Source organism: Terrapene carolina, unplaced genomic scaffold (genome assembly GCF_002925995.2).
Source record: "Terrapene carolina triunguis isolate 2854851 unplaced genomic scaffold, T_m_triunguis-2.0 Scaffold58, whole genome shotgun sequence".
Lineage (NCBI taxonomy): Eukaryota > Metazoa > Chordata > Testudines > Emydidae > Terrapene > Terrapene triunguis.
Window position 1 is genome coordinate 78,030,897 of NW_020664409.1, and position 27,385 is coordinate 78,058,281.

General features: G+C 41.0%; 1 protein-coding gene across 5 annotated transcripts; it reads right to left on the reverse strand.

Annotated features, from left to right (window-relative positions):
- ANKRD46 (ankyrin repeat domain 46) lies at window positions 1–27,385 on the reverse strand. 5 transcript variants are annotated; one of them, XM_024217260.2, is made up of 6 exons: window positions 27,317–27,385; window positions 12,879–12,922; window positions 11,994–12,094; window positions 6,716–7,054; window positions 5,212–5,370; window positions 1–2,008 (listed from the first exon to the last, which is right to left on the reverse strand). In XM_024217260.2, the coding sequence occupies exons 4-6, from the start codon at window positions 7,024–7,026 to the stop codon at window positions 1,792–1,794; spliced, it is 687 nt and encodes a 228-aa protein (XP_024073028.1). In that variant the 5' UTR covers window positions 7,027–7,054; window positions 11,994–12,094; window positions 12,879–12,922; window positions 27,317–27,385; the 3' UTR covers window positions 1–1,791. The 5 variants fall into 5 exon arrangements, with proteins under 5 accessions (XP_024073028.1, XP_024073027.1, XP_024073029.1 ...); XM_024217259.2 differs by having other exon boundaries at window positions 12,879–12,979; window positions 27,317–27,348; XM_024217261.3 differs by lacking the exon at window positions 27,317–27,385 and adding an exon at window positions 18,809–18,925.

Here is a 27,385-nt window from a genome sequence, read left to right on the forward strand (position 1 = left end):
TCTACTTATACATCTTTATTTATGGCATTCATTCACATTCAAAATACATTTACAAATTATACAGAGAGTGCATAATGCAAAATTTCATTATTTAATATAAGACAGGGTGTTCTTAACAGAAATGGACTTACCTATACAAGTAAATGTAGTTTATATATAATAGCTTATGTTTCTCTATTCATAAACAGATAAACGACAAATTAAACTGTTTAGAAGAGAAGCTCATTTTGTTGGTTTTTGGAGGCTTCCTTCTTTGCTGCATTTGTACCATCTGGGAGAATAGCTTCTAAGAATTCTTCAGAAACAATTTAGAATGAACGCTTCTGTGAAGCCTATCCCAACATCACAAAGACAAGATGCCTCCTCAGTCAATGACCACAAACTAGAGACAACAAATATATATTAACACAATAATAAGATGTATGTATATCCACTATCATTTACTGTAATTTCTAACTTTTTAAGTGTTCAGTTTATTTTGCAATGATTTAGGATCATTTTAATAAAACAAATCATTTTGCTGTTTTATTAACGTTTGCTGAATTCACTTAGGTTGGGATTGTCAAAGCAACCTAAGGGAGTTAGGTACCTAACTGCCACGGAAATTGAGTGGGAGTTGGGCACCTTTGACAATCACAACCTTACTGCATATTTACCCAGTCTCCATAAAAGAGTATTAAATCATCAGGTATTATAACTTCAGATTAACAACAACAAAGACCTCACATTGGGCCAGATTTCAATTTACATAATATTCCGAAATATGAAGACACCCAGTGCAACATTGCATTATGTTAACTCAGAAAGTGCCTCATCAGCTTTTGAGTGTCATTTGAAAATAGTTGAAACTGATAGCAATATTACCAAAAATATATCCCAATTAAACCCTTGCACAAAACTGCAAATGAAATGAACATATTGTTTTCTGAGTATTTTCACAGAAACTAGTTATCCTGCATGACACGTTTCACAGCAACACAGAAAAAATGTTTAAATCGCTTTTCATCTAGGTTACAAAGAAAATGTTTCCTTAAAGGTATTTCAAATGAAAAAGTTGCATTTTGAAGTCAAATGCTTAAAGATGTTTGCATCCAAAAGCACTACAGACAATTTCACTTCAAAGGATTTATTCTCTCACAAATTTTAATACCACCACACTAACTGGAAAAAAAACCTAGGTTATATTAAGCTAATATATAAATACAAGGATGTCAAAGGAAGTTTAACGAAGTTATAAAATTTGAAATGTTTCTCATTCTTTAAATGTATATGTAGTTTATAACCATACACATGAACATGTTGAGTGCACTAAGAAAACTGCACATTTACAGTATTGTATGATGTAAATATCAGAATAGATTAAAATTATTCCAATTTAATCTAGGTAGCTTTTTATAAGAATACTCCTCCTCAAAAGCTGAAGCATAGGAAAAGTAGTTTATTTATTTTTTTTTATAATGGAAAACAAGATGATTTGGTCCAGTAGCAGGACACATTTTTACATGCTCAAGCATTTGCTATTTATTTATGAAGGGCCTTTTATGATCACCACATTTGATCAATAAAGACTGCTATCTATAAGTTTTGATTAGAAGTCAAGACATGTCAGAGGTAGCCTAGGAATTCTTTAGAATTTGGTGGTGTTAGCGGAAATTAATGCAGCTCTCTTCCAAAAGGGTTAGCAGTACATATAAAAGGCAAACAGTATATACAGCTGCACCAAGAATTATAAGAAGCTCAAAACAAAGATTAGAACTCAGGAAAAGAACGTTGTGCCTCTTTTCATTTGCTTTAATGCACCAATTCAGGCTGATTTTCCACAAAAGGAAGCACCCCACTAACGTAGTATGCGATTCCGAGAGAGAGAAGGGCAATGACAATGATCAGGAGTAGCACCCTCCAGAAGCCCAGGTCCTCCACAAACTCTTGCCATGTTGTGCGGAAGCTGGAAAGAACCCCTTCACCTTGCTGCAGGTTCGGATTAAGGAGGGAATGGCTTTCCATTGCACTGTGAAGGATTAAAGTTATAAACACATCAAGTAAAAGAATGCATCCTTAAGTATAAGAGTAAACCTGCTAATACAACTAAAATATTCAAAATTAAACATTTTCAGATTTACAGTACTTACTCATGATCTCAAGACAGCATATAAGAAAAGGACCCTCCCCTGACCCTACCAAATCAACATACAGTAGTTGACAAGCAATCCTTTGAGACAGATGATTTTATAATCTATCTTTTCAAAGAATCTTTGATTTGGGTACAGAGAAGTATTTAGAAAAATAAGCAAATGTATTTCCTTGGCTGATGTATGAAGAAACCAGGGCTTTGGAGCTGTGCTCCGGCTCCGCTCCAGCTCCAGGCAAAAACCTGCAGCTCCACTGCTCTGGAGCTGCTCTGTGCTCCAGCTCCGGGCTCCGCTCCAAAGCCCTGGAAGGAACCACACAAACAGCAAAAGAACTGACTAAAGTCTTGATCACACACTTATGCAGGTCTGTAATTTTACTCATTTGAGTAGTCCCACCACTTCCCAGATGAGCAAAGTTACGTATGAGCATAAGCATTTGCAGAATCAGGCTCTTACTGTGTATCGAGAGAAACAATAAAACTAGCTATGTAAACAGTGATGTTAAGGCATAAAATATACTGAGTAAAAACAGATTCCCCCTCCCCCAATATCTCTTCAATTACAGTAATCGTAGGCGTATCCTGTAATAATAATAGGAGCAAAATATTTCAGATAAAAGTAAATTGTGAGTTAACACTATCCGTTTAAATGCTCTTGCTTCTGATATGACTAAAGATGCCAGTAACACATGCCTAGAAGGAAGATTCATTTGTAAACCTTTTTTTCTAAAAATACACTCCTGATTAACATTAATGTTATTCATGTGACATTTTTCCTCATTATGAAGTACAGCTACTGAATAATAATTAGACAAAGCTCCAGTAATTTACTGAACTATTACAGTGTCGTGTGCAGAAATTTTCAGGCATTTCCAGTAAAGTGCTTTGTGTTTTTTGGTTTTTAAATATTTACTTGGCTGCGAAGCTATGGTGGTTTGCCCATAACTACAGGAGTTAGTCATCTTCTCTGCTTATTATCATTTCCTAACAAAGTGAGAGGGTTTATTAAAAGATATCTGTTGGCATAGAATAGATCTGCTCACTAATTAAGCACCAACTAGTTAATACATAATCACTCCAGGGGTTAAATAAAGGTACACTGCAATCTGGAAAAAAAAAAAAAAAAAAAAAAAAAAAAAAAAAAAAAAAAATAAAAAAAAAAAAAAAAAAAAAAAAAAAAGAGGTCATACGTTCATTGTTAAGAAAACTACCACAATAAAACCAAAGGTCCTCACTCATCTCAAAGACGACCCCTGTGGCATTTTCTATTGCAACCGAATTAAAAGCAACAGTAATAAAGCAGCAATTTCCTCTATAAAACTATTCTGGAAAAATCTGTAAGTGACAAATCCTTAAATGTTCATTTTGCTTCTAACAAAACCATTCAATGTTGCTTCCTGTTATAGTGACAGGTCACTAGGTCTAGGCATACAAGCAGATTCTCTATGTGAAAATAGAGAGGGAGTGTTCTGCGCAGACATAGCACAATATGATACCACACGGGGGAGGGAAGAGAAGGAAAAGAGAAGAAATCTGATTTGGGAACCTAGTTTTGTTTTGTCCTTTGCTCATGAGTCAGAAGCAAGTGAGTGTAATGAGGAGGAGGTGGCATTAAACTCAGCCAGGAAGGGAGTGAACACTTTTGCACTGATCTCTAGAAACTTCTCCTGTCAGTTCAAAAGTGAAGTTCAGGGTCTCCAGAGGGAACAGCAATTATCCTCGCTTGGCTTCATGCATAGTGGGAATGAGGGAGGAGAGAAACAAGTAGGGATTCTATTCTGAGAGTCTCTAGAATCAGGAAATAATACCAAGAGGTAGGAGTGAAACTAGAGGTCTGAAAAGCCAACCCCCAAATAGTGCTCTTACAAGGACACAAACTATTTAATTACAAAGCACATGTCCATTCATTTGCTTCTAATGCTGTCTCGATCTATTTTTATTATACAAAGTTATCTTACAAAAGGAGATACTTCAGATATTTTAAACTAGCTCACAAACAAACTGGGAGTAAACTATAAATCTGTAATTTCAAAAGACAAGTTATAGGTTTCCCTGCCAAATCAAACAAGAGAACATTAATGATGGTCACAAAAGGGAAAGGAAGTTACAGGTTTTAAAGGGACATTATCAGTTCAAATTCACAGCTAAATCCAAGCCCCATTAAAGTCAATGGTAAAACTCCCATAAGAAACATAGGACTTGCCATACTGGATCAGAATGTGATCTGTCTAGTCTAGTGTCCTGTCTCTAACAGCGGCCAGCACTAGATGCTTCAGAGGAAGATGCAAGAAGCCCCAGAGCAGGCAGATGTGAGATAATCTTTCCTCCACATTAGGTCTCTCCCTAATTGTTAGAGATTAGTTTAACCCCTGACCCACGAGATTAACATTTCTTCCAAAATTTTTAGCAGTAATTGTTCTAACTCTGGATATTCATCTTATCCATATAAATGTCCAATCCCTTTTAGAATCTTGTAAAATTTTAATGATATAAAATGTAAAGTGAGTAGGCTTGTTTTTAACATATGGGATAACACATGTTTGGGCTCAGGCTGGAGCTCAGGGTCTGGGACCCTGTGAGGGGAAAAAGTCCCAAAGCTCAGGCTCCAGCCTGAATGTCTACACTGCAGTTAAACAGCCTCTTAGCCCCAGCCCTGGGAGCCCAAGTCAGCTGGCATGGGCCAGTTGCAGGCGTCTAATTGCAGTGTAGACATACCCTTAGTTTCTAGAGCAGAACACTGCAGGATATTGCTTATAACCAGTTTCTAGTGAATTTCATTTTCAGATTATCTTGCACCAGTAAAATGGTACAATATTTGGGTTGTAAACCCTGTAGTGGAATACTTAGCTGTTATAAAAACTTCTTTCACTAGAAATTAAAAAAAAAAAAAAAAAAAAAAAAATCAAACTTTTCTATTGAACTTAGTTTTTATTAAAGATAATTTTTATAAATCTTTTGTTCCATTTTGAGGAACAAACATGTCAACTCATGTATCTAGCAGAAAACAATATGGATTTACCAACAAAGATATACTTTACACACATGCTTTTATTTTTTTCTAGTAAACATCTGTCTTGTAATACCTTTCACTTTCTGCAGTTTGCATGGTTTCCATCTTAGAAGGAGCTCCTCTGTTAAATCCTTTCACCTCCTGCTCCTCCAAAGACTCCAGCAATCGAATTACATCCTTATTTACTCCTCTTCGTTTTGCCAGAACAAGTGGTGTTGCTCCTTGGTGATTGCTAAAATAGTCCCCCCAAGAAAGTGGATGGGGGAAGATAAACTATAAAATGAGAATTCTAAGATAGGATGAATCTGCATAAGTATGCAATGTAAAATGTACTGACCAATAAGTATTTAGGACCAGTCTTTAGCTACACAAGATAGTAAACTATTCTTAGTTATAAAAAGTCCAAGAATAAAAGGCAACTGTATGAAAAATTCAGTACAGTTTATTTTTAAAGCACACAACCCTATAATATTTTACTCTTGGTACAAAGTCAAAAATCCTAGTACAATGGGGTCTTATCCTGATTGTAGCCTTTGGATGCTCCCGCAAGAAAAATAAACTAACAACATATTTATATCAGTGTATAAGGCTTTGTATGATTACTGCTTGAAATCTAAGTTTCTTCATAGCTCCTTACTATATAAGAGTCACAGAATATTAAGCAATAAATGAAACACAGGATGGGTAAATCCTCCTACCATACCTTTGAAAAAACCAAACCAAGTAGGAGTACATTTGTTGCCTTCATATTAGAGGCTGCCAGCAAACAGGTGTTTGGGATAAAGGGAGGAAGGGAAAAAACACAATGACCCTGGGCTGGCCAATAATTAATACTGCTGATATGAGGAGATCATGGGCAGCTCCAATAATCAAAGATGACCAGAAGGCCCAAGGGCCTAAACTTATTGCCTTATTTTCCTCTGCTGAGATGCATGTGCAGAAAGTTCTGAGAACAAGGTGACCTTGGCTAACCTAATTGTACTCAATAAAATAGCTAGTTATTTGGTATTCTGAGTGCTTGTGTCTGGACACTAGCATCTGACAGCTGCTGGGAGCTAGGAAGAAAGAATATACAATATTTAAAAGAAGGATTGGCTTTGAGGAAGGGGGAGCATTGAAAGGCAGCACGGTCTCCCAAAGAGTACGGGAGAACTGATACACATTTACTGTATTTTCTTTATTTGTTACAGTCGTCAATTAAAGCATTAAGACTGTGGTACAGAAAATTCTAAAAAAAAAAAAAACCCGTCATTCTAAATTATTCTGTGATGCCATCCACCCCCTCTTGGCTGTCTGGCCAAACCAGGATAGCAGAGCCATCAGCTAGTGAGAGACAGTGGCTATGCCAGCCAAGCCCAACAGCTCCTGCTTCTATTGCCTTTCATGATGTTCATGATCAGTTAGGAGTGGGCCCATGCATTTGTTTTTCTTTTTTTTCATAACTGGCATTTAAAAAAATTGAATTTCACTAAATTTACCATTAAAGCATTTGTATCAGGCAACATATTTGTACAAAATACTTCTGAGAGAGAGACTAATATACTATAAAGTGGTCAAAAAAGAGATGACAAACTTACCAAATATCAATTTTGAGTCCATTAGAGACTAGGAACTGGATGGTATCCACATGCCCACACAGGTGAAGGGCTGTGTTACCTTGGTAATCGGTGGCCAGTAGATCAGCACCAAATTTGTGCAACAGCTGACAGATGTCTACATTTCCTCTGGCTGCTGCAAGGTGCAGACCAGTTCGGCCACGACTGTCACGAATATTTGGGTCAAAGCCACTCTCCAGCAGCCGCTTGGAATAGTTAAAATCCCCATCAATGCATGCCTGCAACAGGGGCACATTTGTCTGGGAAGAATCATTTACAAAAACATAGGACATTGTTCCACTTCTGTCTGATGTGGCAAACCTGGAGTTAAAAATGAGATGAAATGGTGAAGTGAAGTAAATAAATACAATGCAAACACCTCACAAATGCTTTCTCAAATAAAAATGCAAAGTAGTTTATGAATATAGCTCTGAAATCATTGTATACTGCATATTATTTTAATATGCTGCAGTCTTTTCTGATACATAGAGAACGCTCCTTTTAATCCTGTTCACACCTGCTGGAACAGAAATGGATAGCCTTGTTACTTCAGAGGATTGCATTAAAGCATCACCATGAATGCAAGACACTAGGTAAACCCCACAGAGGGAGAGATCACGCTCTGTAGATTTTATATTAAAAAGAAAACTTTGATAGAATTAGCTCACAGGCTGGACCTATTTAGAAAGAGGGGAGGGGGAAGAAGAGTCATCTTTTATAATTCAGATTACAGGACTGAACAAACACACTGGGCTCTCAAAGTAATCAATCAGAGTTTTTACGTACTATAAATAAAGTCACTAATGGGATTTCCTCTCTCATTTATCTGTTCCTTATTTACATCTGAACTTCAATACACAGTAGTGACAGCAGCTGAAAAATTCATTGTTACTGTGAGCATTATCTCCTTCACTCTCTGCAGGAAATTACATTTTTCAGCCACCTCTGCAGAACATTTTTATACAGCACCATAAGTGGGCATAGTGTTTCACAAGCAACTATAAAGATAAGGTGCCTGCCTTGAGGAAGTTAACTTAGACAAAGGACAAATGATAGAATTTTTAGACAATGTGAAGACAACAATGGTAAATCAAAGGAGGGTCTAGAACTGTTGTGGGTGCAATTTCCATATCAGGACCCCATCCAGCAAAGCAAGGGAACAGTCCCAAAGGTTTTAAAAGATAAACATGTACTTTGTTGTTTTGGCCTAAAAGTGCAAGGTAGAAATTGGTTGCACCACTAATTTCTTGCTAATTATTATTTGATTAAATATGATTCAACTGACTAACTAGAGATAATAGGTATTGTGAAAGAAGTGAGATTTTTAAAGACAGATTTGGATGGGGAGAGAGTGAATAAGTGACTCACAAGACCAAGTAAGGTTGTTCCACGCATAAGGGACAGTGGGGAAGAGGCATGAAGACAAAAATGAGAGAAGAGGAAGAGAATGGTTACTCAGGAGGAGTCACTGGTGCAGAGTGCATGAGAGGGGAAGATAAGTAGTTATGATGGCTGGGACGGACTATACAGGGCCTTGCAGGAGAGGACCAGGTGGCTGAACTTGATGTGGAAGACAATGAGTAGCCAGTGAAGAGCTTTGAACATAGGAGTGATGTAGTCCAGGTGGTGGGCAGGGAAAATGATTTTACCAGATGAATTCTGAATATACTGGAGTGAGGAAAGAATCACGAAGTCAGAGAGGAGGCATTAAAATAACAGGGCTGAAAGAGGACCTAGACTTGGATTAGAATTTTTCTGGTGGAAATGGAGAAGAAATTATGAATCTTGGATACTTAGTACTCCATGCTCATGACAATTCTCTAGCAGATTATAACCAGGATTCTGATTAGCTAGCTGAATCTTTTTGATAGGATACTTAAGTACTTTAATTCTCTTGCCTATATAAGGCATCCTCCAATCCTAGTGCACTCATTTGGCTGGAAGAATGGAAATATGGCCAGCAGCCAAAGAATTAGATTTAAGACTTCTCTTGCTTTTGGGGAGTTTACACTGTTCATGCTTTATAACTCTTCCCTAGTGTTTCAGATTAATCATTTTCCAATACCTACACTACAGACACCTTGGTTTTGAATGCTGTTCTGATTAAGAGACTATAATATTTTAGTCTATTCAAATTAACAAGTATTATTTACACCTCACGAGTTAGCAGAATTTGTCCAAATGAGAAATGCCATCAGAATGTATGTATCAACACTATTTAATTTGTCAGGGCAAGAGACAAAGCTGACTTTTCTTATCTCAGATTTGGAAGAGGAATAGATGGGGAATAACTTTCTGGCCCTGAATAGCTACATAAAGAATGACTTAATAATTCAGCACCTATGCAGAATACATTCTTTTTAGTCTGCAAGTAATATTTATGTAGGGGATAATTTACTGCTTACTTGAAAGCACTCTCTTCCACAATCATCTCCAACAACAGAAAGCCATAAGATAGTTCATACAATATTGTTTCCCTTTAGGGCACTAACTACTTCCATTTTATCCAGATATGGACAGAGCAACTGAAAGAACACAGAATCTATCTCAGGGGCGGGCAAACTTTTTGGCCTGAGGACCACATCGGGTATCCAAAATTGTATGGAGGGCCAGTTAGGGGAGGCTGTGCCTCCACAAACAACCAGGCATGGCCCAGCCCCCGCCCCCTATCGCCCCCCCCCCCCCGCTTCTCACCCCCTGATGGCCCCCCCCGGGACTCCTGCCCTATCCAGCGCTCCCTGTCCCCTGACCACCCCCAGACCCCCCACCCCTGACTGCCCCCCACCGCCCCATCCAACCCCTCTTCTCATTCCTGACTGTCCCCATTCAACACCCCTAGTCCCTGCCCTCTGACCGCCCCGACCCCTATCCACACCCCCGCCCCCTGACCATCACCTCAAACTCCCCGCCCTCTATTCAACCTCGCCTGCTCCCTTACCGCACTGCCTGGAGTACCGTGGCTGGTGGCGCTACAGCCGCACCACCCAGAGCACCAGGACAGGCAGCCGTGCCACCCGGCTGGAGCAAGCCATGCCACCACGCAGCACAGAGCACCGGGTCAGGCTGGCTCTGCAGCTGCGCGGCCCAGCAAGAGCTCACTGCCCAGAGCATTGCGCCAGCAGCGCCCTGAGCTGAGGTTGCGGGGGAGGGGGAACAGCAGGGGAGAGGCCAGGGGCTAGCCTCCCGGGCCAGGAGCTCAGGGGCTGGGCAGGAGGGTCCCATGGGCCCATAGCTTGCCCACCTCTGATCTATCTGGTACTTCCAACTGAAATGCTACAAGAATTCTGGTGGGTTGCATGGCTAGGACTCCACAGCTACAGGGTGGATAAAAAAAAAATCAATGATTTTTTTTATTTAAATCGGATTTTTTTGATAAAATGCTTTTTGAGGAAAAAACCTATCTAAAGGTAGTTTTAATTACGATACATTATAGCTCAAAGATATCTCATCACGGACTAGGGATTATAAATTCTAATTCTATAGCATGAGACAATATAGTCATGTAATGTTTCAGAAAAGTTTTGTAAATGCGTTCCAATAGTTCATGGATTAGGGCCCCAATTTTATGGGGCTCCAGGGGCTTCTGTATAGATTATTTAGGTTAATCTTTCTATCTACCCAATGGGACTCACTGCTCAGTCTAGAAGATACTATCAGAGATGCTTAGTTTTGCCGTTCTCAAACTGTGGATGTGTGTCTCCAGAGATAACATGCTTGTTAACAGAAAAAATGTTTTAAAATAAATTAAATAAATAAATAATAAATAGAGGTGAGAAATAACAGACCTCAATCCTATTGTCCCTCTGCAAATTTGTGTACACAGAGTCAATCCCTTACCGCTGTCTAAAAGTGCAAAATTTCAAAAAGTTCAATGAATAGAAGATTGTTGGGGGCGGAATAGATCTGGACAAGGAGAAAAAGTCTGGAGAAGGGAGGGACAGGCAGTAGAAACAAAAGTGAAACTGTTTGAGCAGCATATTCCAGAAGTCTTGAGTGTAGCCTTCATTGATTTGTGATCTACCATACCATTCTCTCACTAGAAGGGAAAACCTATAATGGCAGCAGGCTGTAAAGGAGACCCAGTTTGGGAGTAAGAACCATTCAAGAAATATATGTTTGCTGATGATGTTTTAAAGACAGTCACACCAGTGAACTGGTGGAAGTCACTTAAGCACTTGGATTCGGAGACTGTTGAAGTGATAATCTCACTTTTAACAGCAGTAGCTTCTTCTGCCAGTGTAGAAAGAATATTTTCTTCCTTTGGACTAATTCATTCCAAATTGAGAAATCGTTTGGGACCTGAAAAAGCAGGAAAGCTTGTTTTTTCTTTTCCAGATTACGAACAAATAGGAAAATGAAGGTGAAGAGGACTGAGGTAGCTGCAGAAGCCAATATTTTAAGTTTCTCATGTTGACCAGGCTGACACAGTCAATTTAATTTGTTTGTTTTTTAAAATTCATTTAACTATTTTAGTTAAAAACAATTTTAACAAAAAAAACCCTGATTTTTAAAAATCTTGAATGTTTAACTAAATTCAAAAATTCATATGCTTGTTTTGTTAAAATATTATATGCTTGCTGTTAAAGAAAAAAAATCCAGTATATATAACATTGTTGTTTTAGTTAAATAAAACAATTTAAATATCTGTCTGGTGATGTTCTCCTCCTAATACAGCATGGCAAGAAAATCCTCCAAATATTAATGATTAACTTGTTGAACTGGAGATAGTTCACCTCCCAATGACTTCATAAATATCTGCTTCAATTACCTTTGGTAAATGAAATAACCAATCATTCATTTTCCGATATAGCTATAAAACTAATCTGAAAAGTTTTCAAAATAAATCACTTTAAAAATGTATAGGGTGTACATTCTAAAAAAGAAACCTACATCTATCTCTGAGTTGTGAAGAATATGTATTAAGGTTATAACAACCAACAAGAATGCACTTTTATGTAGAAATACATGATTAAATCGTGTCTTCCTGACTAGTGATTTAAATCATGATTTAAATCAGACTGATTTAAATCATGATTTAAATCAAATCGACCCTGTACAGCAATCTAAATTTTCTTGTCTATTTCCCTTCCAAAATTGAAGTGGCACAACTGTATCTTCTTCAACCCTACCCTTCCCCACAAGCTGACAGGCTCAATCTCCAAAAGATGCAATTTTCACATTAGAACTCTGTACTAGATATACCTTAAATCATTTTAAAATCTTCAAGTAGCACAAACATACCAACAGTATAAAAACTCACTTGTTCTTAAGAAAATAAGATGTTGCCTTCAGATGTTCCAGGACACTGGTGGGATCCTTAAACTTGTTTAATAAAATGTCTTGTAGTGTATCAGCGCAAATCTGTAACAAACAGACTATTCCATTAGAAGAACAGTACAGAACTTCCTGAAAAAAATTGTGTGTTCTGTTAAATGTGTATTTGTTTGTACATCTGGTAAATCCTCCTAGAGTTCTCCAGGTACTTCACATGCAAATCTTAATGGAACAACCAAATGGCCAGAAAAAACTCACTGGACTAAGTATGCCAAGGTGGTTGTGGTGTGTAGATGTGTGAAGAAGCAGCTGTTTATCATGGAGCAGGATTTGAAGTATTCTGGTTTAGAACTAATACTAACTAGAACCTGCAGACACGCACACTGAAAGGCAGAGGATTTAGGATAAACCCTTAGTGCTCCACAGTAAGTAAATAAAAACAAGCAAAAATAAATCCCACTTGCCATTGTTTGAGGATTATGGATCATGCAACTGACATATTCCAGCCCACAAAACATAATTCCAGTATTCCAACATGCAGGCTACCAACCTCTGCCAGTGGTTCTACCTTGTGACAAAGGTAGAACAGTCTCTCTCAAAATTACCAGTCCCCTAATGTCAGAAATGTTAAACAAAAAATACACTAATGTCTTGAACTGCATCTGGTTTAGTGAAGTTTTCTGCCACCAAAATACAGCACAGTTATGATGGTTTATTTGTTCAGATACCATTGATAACTTTGGATAAATAAACTGTGGATTTAGCGCTCTGATCAGAAGTTGCAACCTTATGCAGGACATCTGCCAAAAGGGTTACTTCTGCCATGACCAGTACTTGTTAAAAGGATTAGAAGAAATATTAAGGTACTCACCAATCTCCTTAAATGGTTTCAGAAAGGTGAATTTGATGGCAGCTCTGAATATAAGCGAAACACAGCATCATCTATCAGTCACCACAAATGTATGAGAGAAACTAAAAAGGCATGTACTATAGTGTTGAGCAGCAGACATACTGTAAAACAAGCATTCTGAATATTTGTGAAAATTACCACTGTTGCACCTGGAACAAACACATGTAATTTGATTCAGTGAATTACTCGTTCCAAAAATGTGGCACTATTTATTGAAAAATGTATCTTCTAATAGACAAGCAGTATACTTGTATAAAAAAAGTACGGTTGTTGTCATTTTGTTGCAGTAATATGAAATGACTATTTTTAAATAATCAATTAAAGATATCATTTCAAGTGAGAAAAGGTGCTAAGGGGATGTCAATTTATTCTAAGTTTATGCAATACATACAGATTGAACACAGTAGTGTGATCACAGAGTATATTTGTACTACTAATGGGAATTATGCAATAAATTGCTTCTTCAGTGCCACAGGAGACTTAGTGCAGTGGGAATATCACACTAAGAGGAAGAATCTAATGAAACTATTCTGTTTTCAAGAGGAATCATAGGGGAAATGATTACATGGTCGTAAAAGTTATTTACGTTTATTTATTAGAAGCCTGACGTCTGTAATTTTGCTTGTAATTCTGCTAATAAGTCAAGCTTTTTTCTCTTACATTTTTTGTGCCCATTTAGACAAGAAACTACAGAAGCATCAGGGGAGGAATTCTCTTTAGCAAGTAAAATCACACTACTAGCCACAATTTGTCAAATCTTAAACAGCTTGTAAGTTTGGAATTTACCAACTCTGAGTCATTTTATTTTGCAGCAAGTGGATGTTTTCCTCTTTGTATTTCTCAATATGTAACAATCAAAGTAAAACAGCTATCACTCAATACCATGAAGATATAAAGATATGGCTGGATCATTGATGAGACAGGATTACTCATTGGTACAGGTTCTCCCTCTCTCTCATATGCATCACAAAGATATTAGTTATGATCAGGGATCCTAGAAATCCATTTGCCACAGAAAAATGCAGAATTTGCATTTTTCAAGAATCTTTAGTTTTTACATTTTGTGAAAAAATAAAAACATATATTAACTAGTGTCACTTATTCAATGCGCACAACCTTCTCCTCTTGTTGTTGATTTTTGAATGCACTTTAAATTTACATACAGTAGAACCCCGTTTATCCAAGCCTCCATTACCCGGCTCTACGTGTTAACCGAACCACCAGCCGCCATAGTCTGACAGCGGCAGGGCTTGGGCGATCAGCTCCAGGCAGCTGGTGGTTTGGTTAACACGGAGAGCTGGATAATGGAGGCTTGGATAAATGGTGTTCTAATGTATAACAATAAAACATTGTGTTCAACAGATAGCTATACATATTGTGGCTAGGGAAACTAAAGTTCAGCATCCATTCTAATTGCGGAAAAACACAGATTTTTATGGGGGTTTTAATCAGAGAATGTCGGGTTTTTTAAATCACAAAAAACTAGGATCCCTAGTTATGATTGGCCAAAACCCTTTAGTCACCCAGTCAGTGCCACCCATAATGTATCAGTACTGACAGGCTGTGGGGGGGAAAAAAAAAAAAAAAACTAGGAACACTCATGCCATCTCTCAGAAAATGAATGAGAGTACCCATTACTACCTTTGCCCTTAAAAAAAAAAAAACTATCAAAAGGATGCAATGACATGTTACCAGTGAATGAGACTTCCCAACATTAATGACTAATTCTGACTACCAGAGCCAAAATGCCAGTGAGTTACCACTGGTGATATTCTGACTAGCAGCAACGGGATATTTAGAATATGTCAACAAGTCAATGCACTGTGATGGAGAATATGGAGAGGTTAATGTAAGAGGTACACAGTTTACACATAAGCTCTACATTCATCAACTCCTTAATTGCATATAATCTTCCACCCTTTGTCATACACTTTTAGAGTATTTAATTGATACTGGCTTATATAGCCTCTCCGTTTTTTAAAGTAACAAAGCATCCATCTTAAGCAGTTTGCCCACATCCTCTGAAAGTGAGGTTTCCTGTTCAACTGGGATTGCACGTAAAAATACAGCGAGACAAGAATAAGCCCTATTTACATGTGCATGCAAGATAAAAACAAAACTAAAATGATGTAATTTTATCCATGAGAGAAAAACACACTAAGTACTTGTATGACTCCTCCTCCCTCACTGCTGTATATGAGTACCTCTCAAGTATTTAAAAATAGAAACAAATAGCTACCTCTCCCCCTTCCTTCCTAGCATGTAGGAGAAATTACTCGGTTAGTTTACAGGTTGTGTTTGTGTGCGGATTTCTTTGGTATGTGGAAATTGAGGGAAAGTTAAGTTGAATAAATAAGTTTTGCATTTAGTTCTGAAAATGATACGGTCTATAGTCATTTTTGCTTAGGGAGAGAATTCCATAGTTTACATTCAGCTCCTCTGAAAGATCTGTATCCTGCACTCACTCTCCCCCTCCCCCACTGGATTACAGTTTCATGGTTCCAGTGAAACGAAACTGTTGTGGAAGGCAACCTCTCAGGTAGCCAGAACCAATCCCATGGAGGGCTCTGAACACCTCTCAGATTCAGAGTTCACAATATACAGATCTACACTTCACTAACCTACATCACTTGGCATTTCCCCTCCTCCTGCCTTTAGCTATTTTCCCAAGAGTTTCGCTTTCCATGGTGTTGGCACACTGTATCCAGGGGCCAGAGAGATAACAATTTTTAATGGCCTGCTATCATTTTGTGTTTTCTCAGATGGGATGTATGAGTTGGTGGCAGTGCAAAAGCAGCACTACCTGTCATTTGCTGCACACTAAGGAGACTTAAGTGTTGAATCCTTTCCACTAACTGGGACCTGAAAATCCAGTTTTAGATCTGGAATCTTCCAGTCGCAAGATACCAGTGTTGGAGGTAATAATTCCCATTTTCCTTCAACAATATTAAACAGGGGTGTGTGAGATTTATAGCTATACTATCCTGACTTTAATAATAACCATACCCTGAGAAAAACTTTGGCATATAATATTACCCAGCTCTCATATATAGGGTGACCAAATAGCAACTGTGAAAAAACAGGACAGAGGTGGGGGGTAATAGGCACCTATATAAGAAAAAGTCCCAAAAAACGGGACTGTCCCTTTAAAAACGGGACATCTGATCACCCTACTCATATAGCACTTTTCATCTATAGATTGCAAAGTGCTTTACAAAGGAGGTAAGAATAATTACCTCATGTGAGTAAACAGAGGAACTGCGCGTGGATGTGTCTTAGGCAAGCTCACTCAGCATGTCAATTAGTGGCAGAGCCAGGGACAGAACCAGATTTCTTATTTCTATCCACTGCTCTATCCACTAGAGGACACTGCCTCCCAGTACAGTATAACGAATGTGCTGTACCCCCACCCCCCACCCCAAAACAAAATTTTTGGATCTTGCTCTGTTGCAGAAAAGAATGTTACGTTACACCACAGCTTTACTGATGAGGAGATTCACAAACATTTCCCATACCAACCACATATATGCAAATCAGTTGCATCAAAGTATTTTTACAGACAGAATTTGTTTCAGAATATTTCACTATTTAATAGATGCCTTTAAAAACCCTTTCTGAACCTTGCCCATTTTTATACTTTGGCTAGGGAGCGTTCAGTGAGGAGCATAATTTACAGTGATGTTGAATGTACCTATTCAAATTACTTGCAGACTTAATTCACTGCAATTGTCTCAAGCAAAGTGGACACAATAACTGAAGGAAACTGAATATATATATTTAATCTCAATATAGAAATTGAAACAATATTTGCTGCCTAATGCCATAAGTTCTAATACTTCCGTCTTTATGGGAAATTACTGAATCACACTCTTCATAGTATAAATATCTTCCTGCCCAGAAACCTTCGTGCACATTCTCTTTCCACTGGTATACTGCAGGAATGCTAAACAACAAGGACTTCCAGTAGTTACTTCAAGGTCAGTGCAACATTTTTTGTTTAAAAGCTACTGATGATTATTTTTAGCTCTTGGTGATACATTTCAGTTTGAATTTGCTGCAGCTCCTAAAAGATTCTTATGCAATAGGAGACAAGTGCCAGTGAACAACTGTCCATCAGAAATCAATTCTTTAATAAGTGAATTATTCTCAAATTGCTGTTTGTATGTGGATGAATGGTGCCACCATGCGACCTGCTGAATTCACATTCAGCTGCAGCAAACAGCATATAACCCCTCAATATTTCTTATTACTTGTTTCTGTGGCTGTTGTTTTCTTGAAAGAAAACTTGCAAGTAAGAGTTTAAATTATTAGGGGGACAAAAGGAGATCCTGAAATCCAAAATAACTTGAAAAAGCTAGAGATAAGTTTTGCAGCACAGTTACAAAACTCTGTCCCATCTAACTGTTTACCACTAAAAATAGAGTGTATTGTCCATGAACTTTGGTCCTAAAACATCTCATCACTTATGCTAAAGATAGTTATCCTGTCTGGTCTTTGATCCCTATTCTACTGATATTAGAGGGTTGGACTTGGGCCATGGGTCTCGAGATAAGATCATTTTCCTTCAAACCACCAAGATTACTTCTGCCTGTTTACAGAAGAACACTTCACGTTCCGTCAACAGCTTCAATACCTTGAGGTTACTAAAATGGAGAGACTTACTGCCTTTCAGGGACATAGAACTGAGTGTTATGGGTACGTCTGGCATAGTGTTATTCAGCAAATTAAAATACACACATTACAAACCAGTCTGCCACATGAACTTTATATTAATATACTGACTTCTTCTTCCCTTTTTTGTCTATCACTTGACATATTCTATCTAGGGTTACGCCTTGCCTTGCACCTCTCTTTGAACAATTGTGCTTACATTTTTCTAGGTTAAATCTCCTACCCATACATTTAACCTCCGTGGGCTCCTTCATAAGGTTTCAGTAGGGTAACCATACGTTCTGTTTTGGCCAGGACAGTCCCTTTTTTAACCCGTCCTGGCTGTCCTGACTTTTTCAGAAAAAGTGGGACAAATGCCCACTTTTGTCAAAAAAAGGGGATGCAGAGGAACATGTGGAGGAGTCGGGGGTGGAGGGGGAGCAGTGATGCCAGGCTCATGCAGGGGGGAGGCAGAGCTCGGCGGCGAGCAGGCAGGGCTTGGGCGAGCAGTGACGCCAGCCCCATCCAGGGAGTGGGAAGCAAGGCTCGTGTGAGCAGCTCAGGCCAGCCCCGCACGGGGAAGGTGCGGATGAGCGGCTTGGGCTAGCCTAATGCAGTGACCCATTTTCCCTTTGGGAAATATGGTCACCCAAGGTTTCAGTGTTCTCACTCACTAGCATTTACAACATGCAGTCCCATATAATGGCTAACAAACAGAGTCAGGTCAGCTTAGGGGAACTCTAGGTTAGCAGAGCCGTCTTAATTTTGTGCACTATACATCTACAGTGTATGCTATTCAGTAAAAACTTTTAAAATATTAAAAACACATTGCTATGCTTGTTCACAATCGGTCCTTATTGCTAATATGCTTATTTGCCAATACTGAAGGTTGTGAAATTGACACCATCAGATTTATGGCTCTTACTATGCAACAGGACAGACACACACATGATCATTTATTAGACTTCTGACAGTGGAATCAGTTTATCATAGCTAAATATGTGATGGATTGAAATAGAACATCTGTTAAGAAGTGGGTAAGTCTCTGTCAGTAAAATGTTATTTAAAATACTTTCACCACATCACCTTATGCAAGGACAGGCCACATCATGTGGCATGAAATGATGCAATGGCACAACATTTTTAGGCTACATTTCTAATGAGTACATACTGATGCTAAGCACTGATCCTTTCTTGTGTCAAATTTTTAAAAATAGTAGCTAAACTCATAAAGCAATAACCTGGTATTTAAATTCCTTTTTCCTGATGTCAGTAATGATGATTGTTGAAGAAATGTAAATGTCTTCTTCATTCAGTATTATTTTTGGTGTTTTTGTCTTTTTCTAGAAAAATCAGTAAAGAAAAAAATTAAAAGGTAAAACAAAAAAACAATTCCTGTTCTTCAGGCTCGAGGGACTCACCCATAACCTGTTCAACAGGATTATAAATACAGCTATTTGCCCAAGTTTTGCATCTTAACTGCTTCCAAAAGAATCACCCATCCAGGAAGTTGCTATGGAACACAAAACAAAAACAAAAGTTTCCAGTCATCAGGTTACAGCAGGAGCACTCTGTATACACAGACCTTAACTAAACTGTTCACTGTGTACTTTAATTTCTGCTAACTAAACTGCCTCCTCAAAAGCTGTGCAAACCATGGATCCCAAAATTTGAGACAATTGTTTCAATTACTTTTGTTTTCATCAGAGAGTGGCTGTTGCCCTCAGTTCTCCTACCACCACCATCAATCCTGCCTCTTCTGCCTAACACAGTGCTTGTATACACAGGGAAACTAACCAACACAGACACTGCTTTAGCTATGTCATTATAACTCCCCCATGTGGACATTAGTCTAGAATAATTACTTGCTACAGCTAGGCTGGTCTTTTCCCCCCATGTAAACAAGCAAACAGTTCCTATTGGAGTCTGCCAACATTGCTTCTAGAAGGATTAATTTGTGGGGGAGGGAGAGTGAATCAGCAGATAGGAAGGATCACGAGACACCTGAGCATACTTCCAGACTTGCTGGCCCAGGAATGAGGGGACTGAGTTGAAGGTCCACATCTCTGATGCCCACATAGTAGAGCACTGCATCACTTCTAGACTACTGTGCTATCCCATTACTTTTTAAAATAAACTTAATGATTCTAAAGTTTAAATAAAACTGTAGGCAATTCATTTTTGTTTCCTTGTATTTATAGTTTATAACTCAGGGAAAGTGCCAAGCTGACTGAATTAAAACTAAAATCTACTTGTCCTCAAAACAGAAACAAGGCCAATTGCAGTAACAACTTCCCCACTCAACAGTGTGCCTCAACTCTGAGTCAGGAGAGACAACTGCAGGGATGAACAGACATTCAATCCTTAAAAAGCGACAAAGAGTCCTTAGCCGCTCTGCTGAGATTGCCAGTTCCATGCATTTATACCCCATAGTATCAGAGTCACAACAAGTGTGCCAATTAGTATGAGTTGTCATGATGGTTTTTGTGATGAGATACCCAGAACTCAAAAAGTTTACCAGACATCTAAGAGCCAAAGGTAAATCAAAAAGACAAAGGGGTGGCCTTACTAATAAAATCGAAGGGCAGGGCTTTGGTAAGAAGCCCCAGATGCTAGTGAGGGTGCAGGGATTTCTAACAAGGTATTCCATCTTTTATAATCACCTGCTGACTAGGAGGTATCTGATAAATCTGAAGCTCCACTCTCTATATGCTGGAAGTTTGAAGGAATTTTGTCTCCGTCCCTGAAGAACCTCTGGGTCTATCAGAAGGGATCTCTGCTACGCAACCCTTGCCCCAGCTGCTGCTTTTTTTTTTTCCTTTCTCAGTCCTTGTGTGTCTCTGGTGACGATACAGTTTTTTCAGGCAGGAGAAATATGAATTTGACATGATTCTTGAGAGTTACACTGCTGTTTACAAGATTTTGAACAGTAACAATGAAACTGACCAGAGTCTTTTAATTCTACTCTGCTGCTTGGTAAATTTGTGAAAACTCAGGAAAACAACACTGTGCATCAATCAGCTTACATTCAGTTCACATTTGGATGGTTATGTTCACAACAGTAAGAGGCAGAAAATTCTTTTTTTTTTTTTTTTTTTAAATTCTGTAAATTCTGGAAAAACTGATACCTTTGGGCCCCACACTCACCAGCAAAAATGTCCCACTTGCCAGTGGATTGTGAATGCCTTGACTTTCAAATGTTTGTATTCATGATGGATTTTTAAAACACAAATGACACGATTGCATCCTAAGTCGCATCTATTAAAAAGCCAAATAAAAATGTAAACTATTATTTTAAAGTCAGAGTCTTTCTGGAATGGCCTCACCATTCTTTACTAAACTGAAGTCATACTTTCTTCCATGGGAGTAAGAATATTTAATAAAAGAATTCAATTATACTTAAAAGTGAGCTGCAAGTTGTTTAATCAAAACTCACTCAACCAGTAATGAACCCAATGGCCACATAATAGGGGCACTTACCATATTATTTTAAAGTTAACATTTTTCTCTCTAAAAAGTAAATTCTCCTGTGCATTCATTTGGCTAGCAGTTTTCATTATTTAGTTTGTTTGTTTTTCTATCTAGTTATTCAACACATTCAGTAAGTTACATAAAAATCAAAGGTTCAGAAAGGACAGCAAATCCTGGCAAAACAAAAACACTAATCAAACTGCAGTATCTGCTGATGTGCAGTGTCTGCTGCTATCAAAGCACTTCTGCCACAATACCAAAAAGGTCAGGCAATTAATGATGGTGAGACCAACAGGCAAATGGGGATAACTGATATTTTACCTGATCTTAAAAATAACTTTAAAAGCTAGAATTTGTAAAAAATGTATATATTTGATTGTGTCCTTCTCCCACCACATTTCATATGTAATTTGTCTTCTTATGCCAGACCCTGCCAACGCTTACACACATGTTTACTGTGCACATGAGTAGTCCTACTGACATAAAAGCGTAAAGTTAAGCAATTACATAAATATATGCAGGATTGGGGTCTTGGACTGTAAGATTTTCAGGACAGGAACTGATATAAATAGCAGTTGCATCAGAAAAATGAAGCTTTAAAACTAATTAGAGAACACTAAAATTGTAATTTTCACATTTTGCAAAACTAAAGCTTTCTTCAAATATCTTTTTTCTTTCAATTCCATTATAGCATTACTTGGTCTTATTTTATGTAGATGTTTAATATCAAGCGACTCTTCTCCAAAGCTAATTATTATTTAAAAAAACACTTCGTTTTTTTCCAATGAAGGCTAGTGCCCAAAAGAATGAACAGCAATACCCAAATTTCCTAAAAATGCCTTGAGTGGCAATTCACAACACCATGAGAAAGAGTGATCAGAAACTGTACAAAAAAAAATAAAGGGTCACAGCACTTAGAGCTATTGTGACCACATACAGTCACATTGCAATGTCATTAAGAATGTCGGTTGCTGCAATTTTTCCTTCAGATTCTTTATTATACTTTTTAGAGCCTTCCCATAGTATCTCTTTTCCTTCCCATTGTGTTAGCCTCTTTTGTCTTTCAGGCTAAAGAGCAGTGCTCATAGTAAGCATTACTTATAAACTTTTATTTGATCCTTCTTGGCGCTGCTGAACAAAAATATTAGACTTTCTCACAACTTGTTTTGATATATTACTAGTCCCTCACAATCCACACAAGGTTTTAGAAAATGTTGGAAGACAAGCTGCCAAAATATTCTAGTGAATAAAAATAGCATTAAATGGTAGGAAAACAACCCAAAACAAAATGCAGCCATGTTGTTTATTTTAGTATTAAAATAGTTAAAAGGTGGAGGGCAGCTTTCAAGGGAAGAAATGGAAAAAAAGAAACTACAGTGAACTCCCACTGTGAGAGATTTCAGGCTTGTCTACATGGGGAAATTATTCCAGAATAAGAAAGGGCGTGCATTTAAAGCACAATAGCTATTCTGGAATAACTCTCCGTATGAACATTCTTATTCTGGAGTAAGTATCTATACAGGGTCCTATTGCAGAATAACTTATTTTGGCCCACTTCCCTGTATAGACAACTCCTTAGGGTATGTCTACACCCAGCTGCTAGTTCGGCGGCTGGGAATCGAAGTTCTGGGTTCGACTTATCGCGTCTTGTCTGGACGCGATAAGTCGAACCAGGAAGTGATCGCCGTCAACTGCGGTACTCCAGCTATACGAGAGGAGTACCGCCGCGTCGACGGGGGAGCCTGCCTGCCGCGTGTGGACCGAGGTAAGTTCGAACTAAGGTACTTCGACTTCAGCTACGTTATTCACGTAGCTGAAGTTGCGTACCTTAGTTCGAATTGGGGGGTAAGTGTAGACCAGGCCTTAGGCCTGGTCTACACTAACCCCCCCACTTCGGACTAAGGTACGCAAATTCAGCTACGTGAATAACGTAGCTGAATTCGAAGTACCTTAGTCCGAACTTACCGCGGTCCAGACGCGGCAGGAAGGCTCCCCCGTCGATGCTGCGTACTCCGCTCGCCGAGCTGGAGTACCAGCGTCGACGGCGAGCACTTCCGGGATCGATCCGGGGCACTTCCGGGATCGATCCGGGATCGATTTATCGCGTCTTAACCAGACGCGATAAATCGAACTCAGAACATCGATTGCTTACATCCGGACCCGGATGTAAGTGTAGACGTACCCTTAGTGATGTGAGGATAGTGCTCAAAGCTATTAAAATCAGTGGGGCAGAATCTCCATTGCTCTTGAGCTACAATTGCCAGAAGGTAGCTCTAAATTACATTCAAATGCAACAGTCCTCTAGGAGCTGCTCCACAGCCAAGAATAGCCTTAACTATACAGTGTACTCTGGCCCCATCTGCTGCACTGGGGGCTGTGAGGAGGGAGCAGCAGAACTATTCTGGCAGTCCTGTGGCACTGAAGAAAAAACCTTACACCAGGAGTATTCTCTGGGGCTGCCCTTTACGTTGCTCTGGCAGTGTAAAAGGGCTGCAGAATACAACAGAATTTAGCCCACTGAATTTACAAGTAAAAGACTTCTTCAGTCATCTAATCATTCCTCTGCCAGTGCAGGGCTGTTCCCTACTGTATGTATTAGATTATCAGATTAAAAACTATTTTAAAATCTATGCCTGTATTGCTAGCTAATATCATTTTAGGCTATTACAAAAATTAAAATTCAAACCTTTCACCATTGGTGTGGTTGGTTTTCTCCCCCAATACACCTTTCTCTTTAACTCACAAAGTGAGCGTCCAGTCAGTTTCACTTTTTGATGCTCATGCACTAGCATGATTCTATAATATTTGAGTTGCAAACACTGCACTACTTTCATAGCTTATTAAAAATATAGAACATACAGCACTGTTAATAAAACTTAAGAACATAAGAATGGCCCTACTGGGTCAGACCAAAGGTCCATCTAGCCCAGTATCCTGTCTTCCGACAGTGGCCAGTGCCAGGTGCCCCAGAGGGAATGAACAAAACAGGTAATCATCAAGTGATCCATCCCCTTTTGCTCATTCCCAGCTTCTGGCAAACACAGGCTAGGGATACCATTCCAAACTTTATGGTTTGTAATTTAAAAACAACAAAGCACAGAACTAAAACTATATTATAAGGTTTGGTCTACACCAGGGGTCTCAAACTCAGATGACCTCAAGGGCCACATGAGGACTAGTGCATTGGCCCGAGGGCCGCATAACTGACACCCCCCACTTGCTGCCCCTGGTCCCACCCCCACTCCACCCTTTCCATGAGGCCCCGCCCCTGCCCCGCCTCTTCTCGCCCCTTCCCTGCCCCCATTCCAACCCCTTCCCTGAAGTCCTCACCCCAACTCTGCCCCCTCGGGGTGCAGGAGGGGTGTGGGGTGTGGCAGGGGCTCAGGGCAGAGAGTTGAGGTGCGGGAGGGTGTGGGATGTGGAAGGGGGCTCCGGACAGGGGGCTGGGGTGCAGGAGGGGTGCGGAGTGTGATTGGGGGTCAGGGCAGGGAGTTGAGGTGCAGGAGGTGTGCAGGGTACAGCAGGGAATTGGGGTATGGGGTGCAAGAAGTGTGCAGGGTGCGGCAGGGGCTCAGGGCAGGGAGTGCAGGAGGTGTGCAGGGTGCGGCAGGGGGCTCAGGGCAGAGAGTTGGGGTGAGGGGTGCAGCAGGGGGTTGGGATGCAGTGTGTGGCAAGGGGCTCCAGGCAGGGGGTTGGGGTGCAGGAGGGGTGAGGGGTGCAGGGTGTGGCAGGGGACTCGGGTGCAGGGTACGGGCTCTGGCCCGGCGCCGCTTACCTAGAGTGGATCCGGGGTGGCAGCGCTGCGCACCGCGGCCAGGGCAGGCTCCCTGCCTGCCTGCCCTGTCCCTGTCCCCGCTCCGCTCCAGGAAGCAGCTGGAGTCCCGGGGGGGGGGGGGGGGCCCGCGGGAGGGGAAACGGCATGATATGCTGCTCTTGCTGCTCCTCCAGGTACCTCCCCCAAAGCTCCCATTGGCCGCGGTTCCCAGTTCCTGGCCAATGGGAGCTGCATGAGCACGGAGCCCTCTACTCGCATCCCACCCCCCTGCCCGGGGCTGCAGGGACATGCAGTAGTTCAGCCGCTTCAGGGAGCAGTGCGGGGCTCGCGGCGGCATGGGGCAGGCGGGGCCGTGGGGAGCTTGGCGGGCCGCACGAAAGAACCCCACGGGCCGCATGCGGCCTGTGGGCCGCGTGTTTGAGACCCCTGGTCTACACCACAGATTTATGTCAGTATAACTACATCGCTCGGGGTGTGGAAAATCCACACCCATGAACGACAGTTATACCTAGAGCCCTGAAAATTTGCTGATACCCCCTTTATATCGGCAGATATCCGCATCTGTTTGCGGATCGCGGATGGATGTGGATCCAAATTTTATATCTAGAGCTCTGCAAATCTGCAGATATCCACTTTATATCTGCAGACCATGTTTGCGGATCGGATTCGGATACAAATTTTGTATCTGTGCAGGGCTCTAGTTATACTGACCGACCTCCTGGTGGAGACAGCCCTATGTCGATGGGAGGTCTTCTCCTGTTGACATAGTTACTGCCTCTTGAGGTGGAATACCTATGCCCATGGGGATGTAAGTTGCATCTTCATTAAGCGCTACAGCTGCGCTGCAACAGTGCTGTATGTGTAGACAAGCCCTTAGTATGTAACAAGTGAATCTCGACTGGGGCTTCTGGGTGCTACAACAGTACAAATCTTAAATGGCAGTACCTTTTAAAATGAGATGTCTACCATTTCTTTTCAAAGACTATTTCAGTCTAACAGATCATCCCACTGTTAGAAAGTTTTTCCTGATAGACAACATTTTCTTAGTCCTACCCCATTATACTTAGTTACATTTTGGCAGAACAAAAAGGGAACTCCTCTGCCTCCTTACTGTTTTTTACATGCTTAATGTTCTTGTACATGCTTACATCTCTCACACTCCTTTTAGGTATTTAGTCAAGCTATACATATTTATAGATTTGCTCCTCTTTCTTTGTAAGTCAAAGTTGGACTGTAAGGTAGGGAATTTTTTTTTCTCACTCACTTTCCTTCTCTTACTTCTAGTTTTCCCATCCCTTCGTCATTTCAAAGGGCCCCTCCCATGCCTTCACAGTGACATTTCAAGTATTTGTAGACAGTTATATATCACCCAGGCTATGCAGAGTTAGCTATTTTTAGTCTTCTCACATCTTCATGACAATTTTGTGGATAGTGTTCAATTTGTCAGGGAGATGCTAAAAACTAGAGGCCTTGGCTACACTTGCAGATTCACAGCGCTGCCGCGGCAGCGCTGTGAAGCGCGAGTGTAGTCGCGCCGCCAGCGCTGTGAGAGCTCTCTCGCAGCGCTGCAAGTACTCCACCTCTCCGAGGGGAATAGCGCTGCGAGGGAGCGTGCAGCGCTGCAGGCGCTGATTACACTGGCGCTTTACGTCGCTGCACTCGCTGTGCTCGGGGGGGGTGTTTTTTCACACCCCTGAGCGCAGCAAGTGCAGCGCTGTGAATTGCCAGTGTAGCCAAGGCCAGAGTCAGTTATACCCCTGCGTTAGGTGGCTCAACACAGCATTAATTCTGTGCTACCACATTACATTGGGAAGCTACCTAGTTGCCTAGCCAGTATCACAGCTGCTTTTCCAACATTACTCGGAATGCACAACCCCCCTCCTCCTCCCCTGTACCTGGGATTAGTTTGGACTACACTATTTATACATTAGCGCTTGTACTGGACCAGGGTGGGCACGGGGCTTTACACAAGCCATCGCTTAGACAGGCTTTGCCACAAGGCGATTACCAGCTAAGGGGCAGGCACAATCCGAGCCCTGAAAGCAGCAGGGCGGGAGGGTTTCTGGCCGGCATCTCCTGTAACTCCGCTAGCCTGGCCCTGGATGGGAATTGCCGGCACTGCCTCGCGGAGAGCACCGCTCTGCGGGCCTGTGTTACGCAGCGGGCTAGGCCCGGCATCCAGGACAGGCCCTGCCCTGCCGTCTCCCCCCACTGGGGTTGGGGTGGCAGATCCGCAGCAGCGAGCGGCGCCAGGGCCCAGTCTCGGCGCGCCGGGGTCAGGCTGCCCGCCCGGTGCCCAGCCAGCGGGCGGCGCCTGCCAGGCCCGGCTGCCCCGCGTCGCAGCCTGCCCCGCGGCCAGGTGCGGGGTCTGCGCCCTTCGGCCGCCCCCGCGGCTGGGCACTCAGCAGGGAGCGGGCCCCGCGCCAGATCCCCTCCCGCAGGCCTTGCCTGGCTCCGACCCCCCGCCGCCGGGCCCAGCTCCTGCCGCTGCCCGTCCCGGTACCTGAGTCCCGCAGCGCCGCGCTGGCCTGCTTCTTGGGACGCACACGCAGCCGGCCGGGCCGGAGGCCGC

Coding starts and splice junctions, on each gene's coding strand:
- ANKRD46 (XM_024217260.2), bottom strand. CDS start 7,026: ATGTCCTATGTTTTTGTAAATGATTCTTCCCAGACAAATGTGCCCCTG. Junction 5,371..6,715: donor GGACTCAAAATTGATATTTG/GTAAGTTTGTCA, acceptor GGACTATTTTAG/CAATCACCAAGGAGCAACAC. Junction 2,009..5,211: donor CAAACTGCAGAAAGTGAAAG/GTATTACAAGAC, acceptor AATCCTTCACAG/TGCAATGGAAAGCCATTCCC.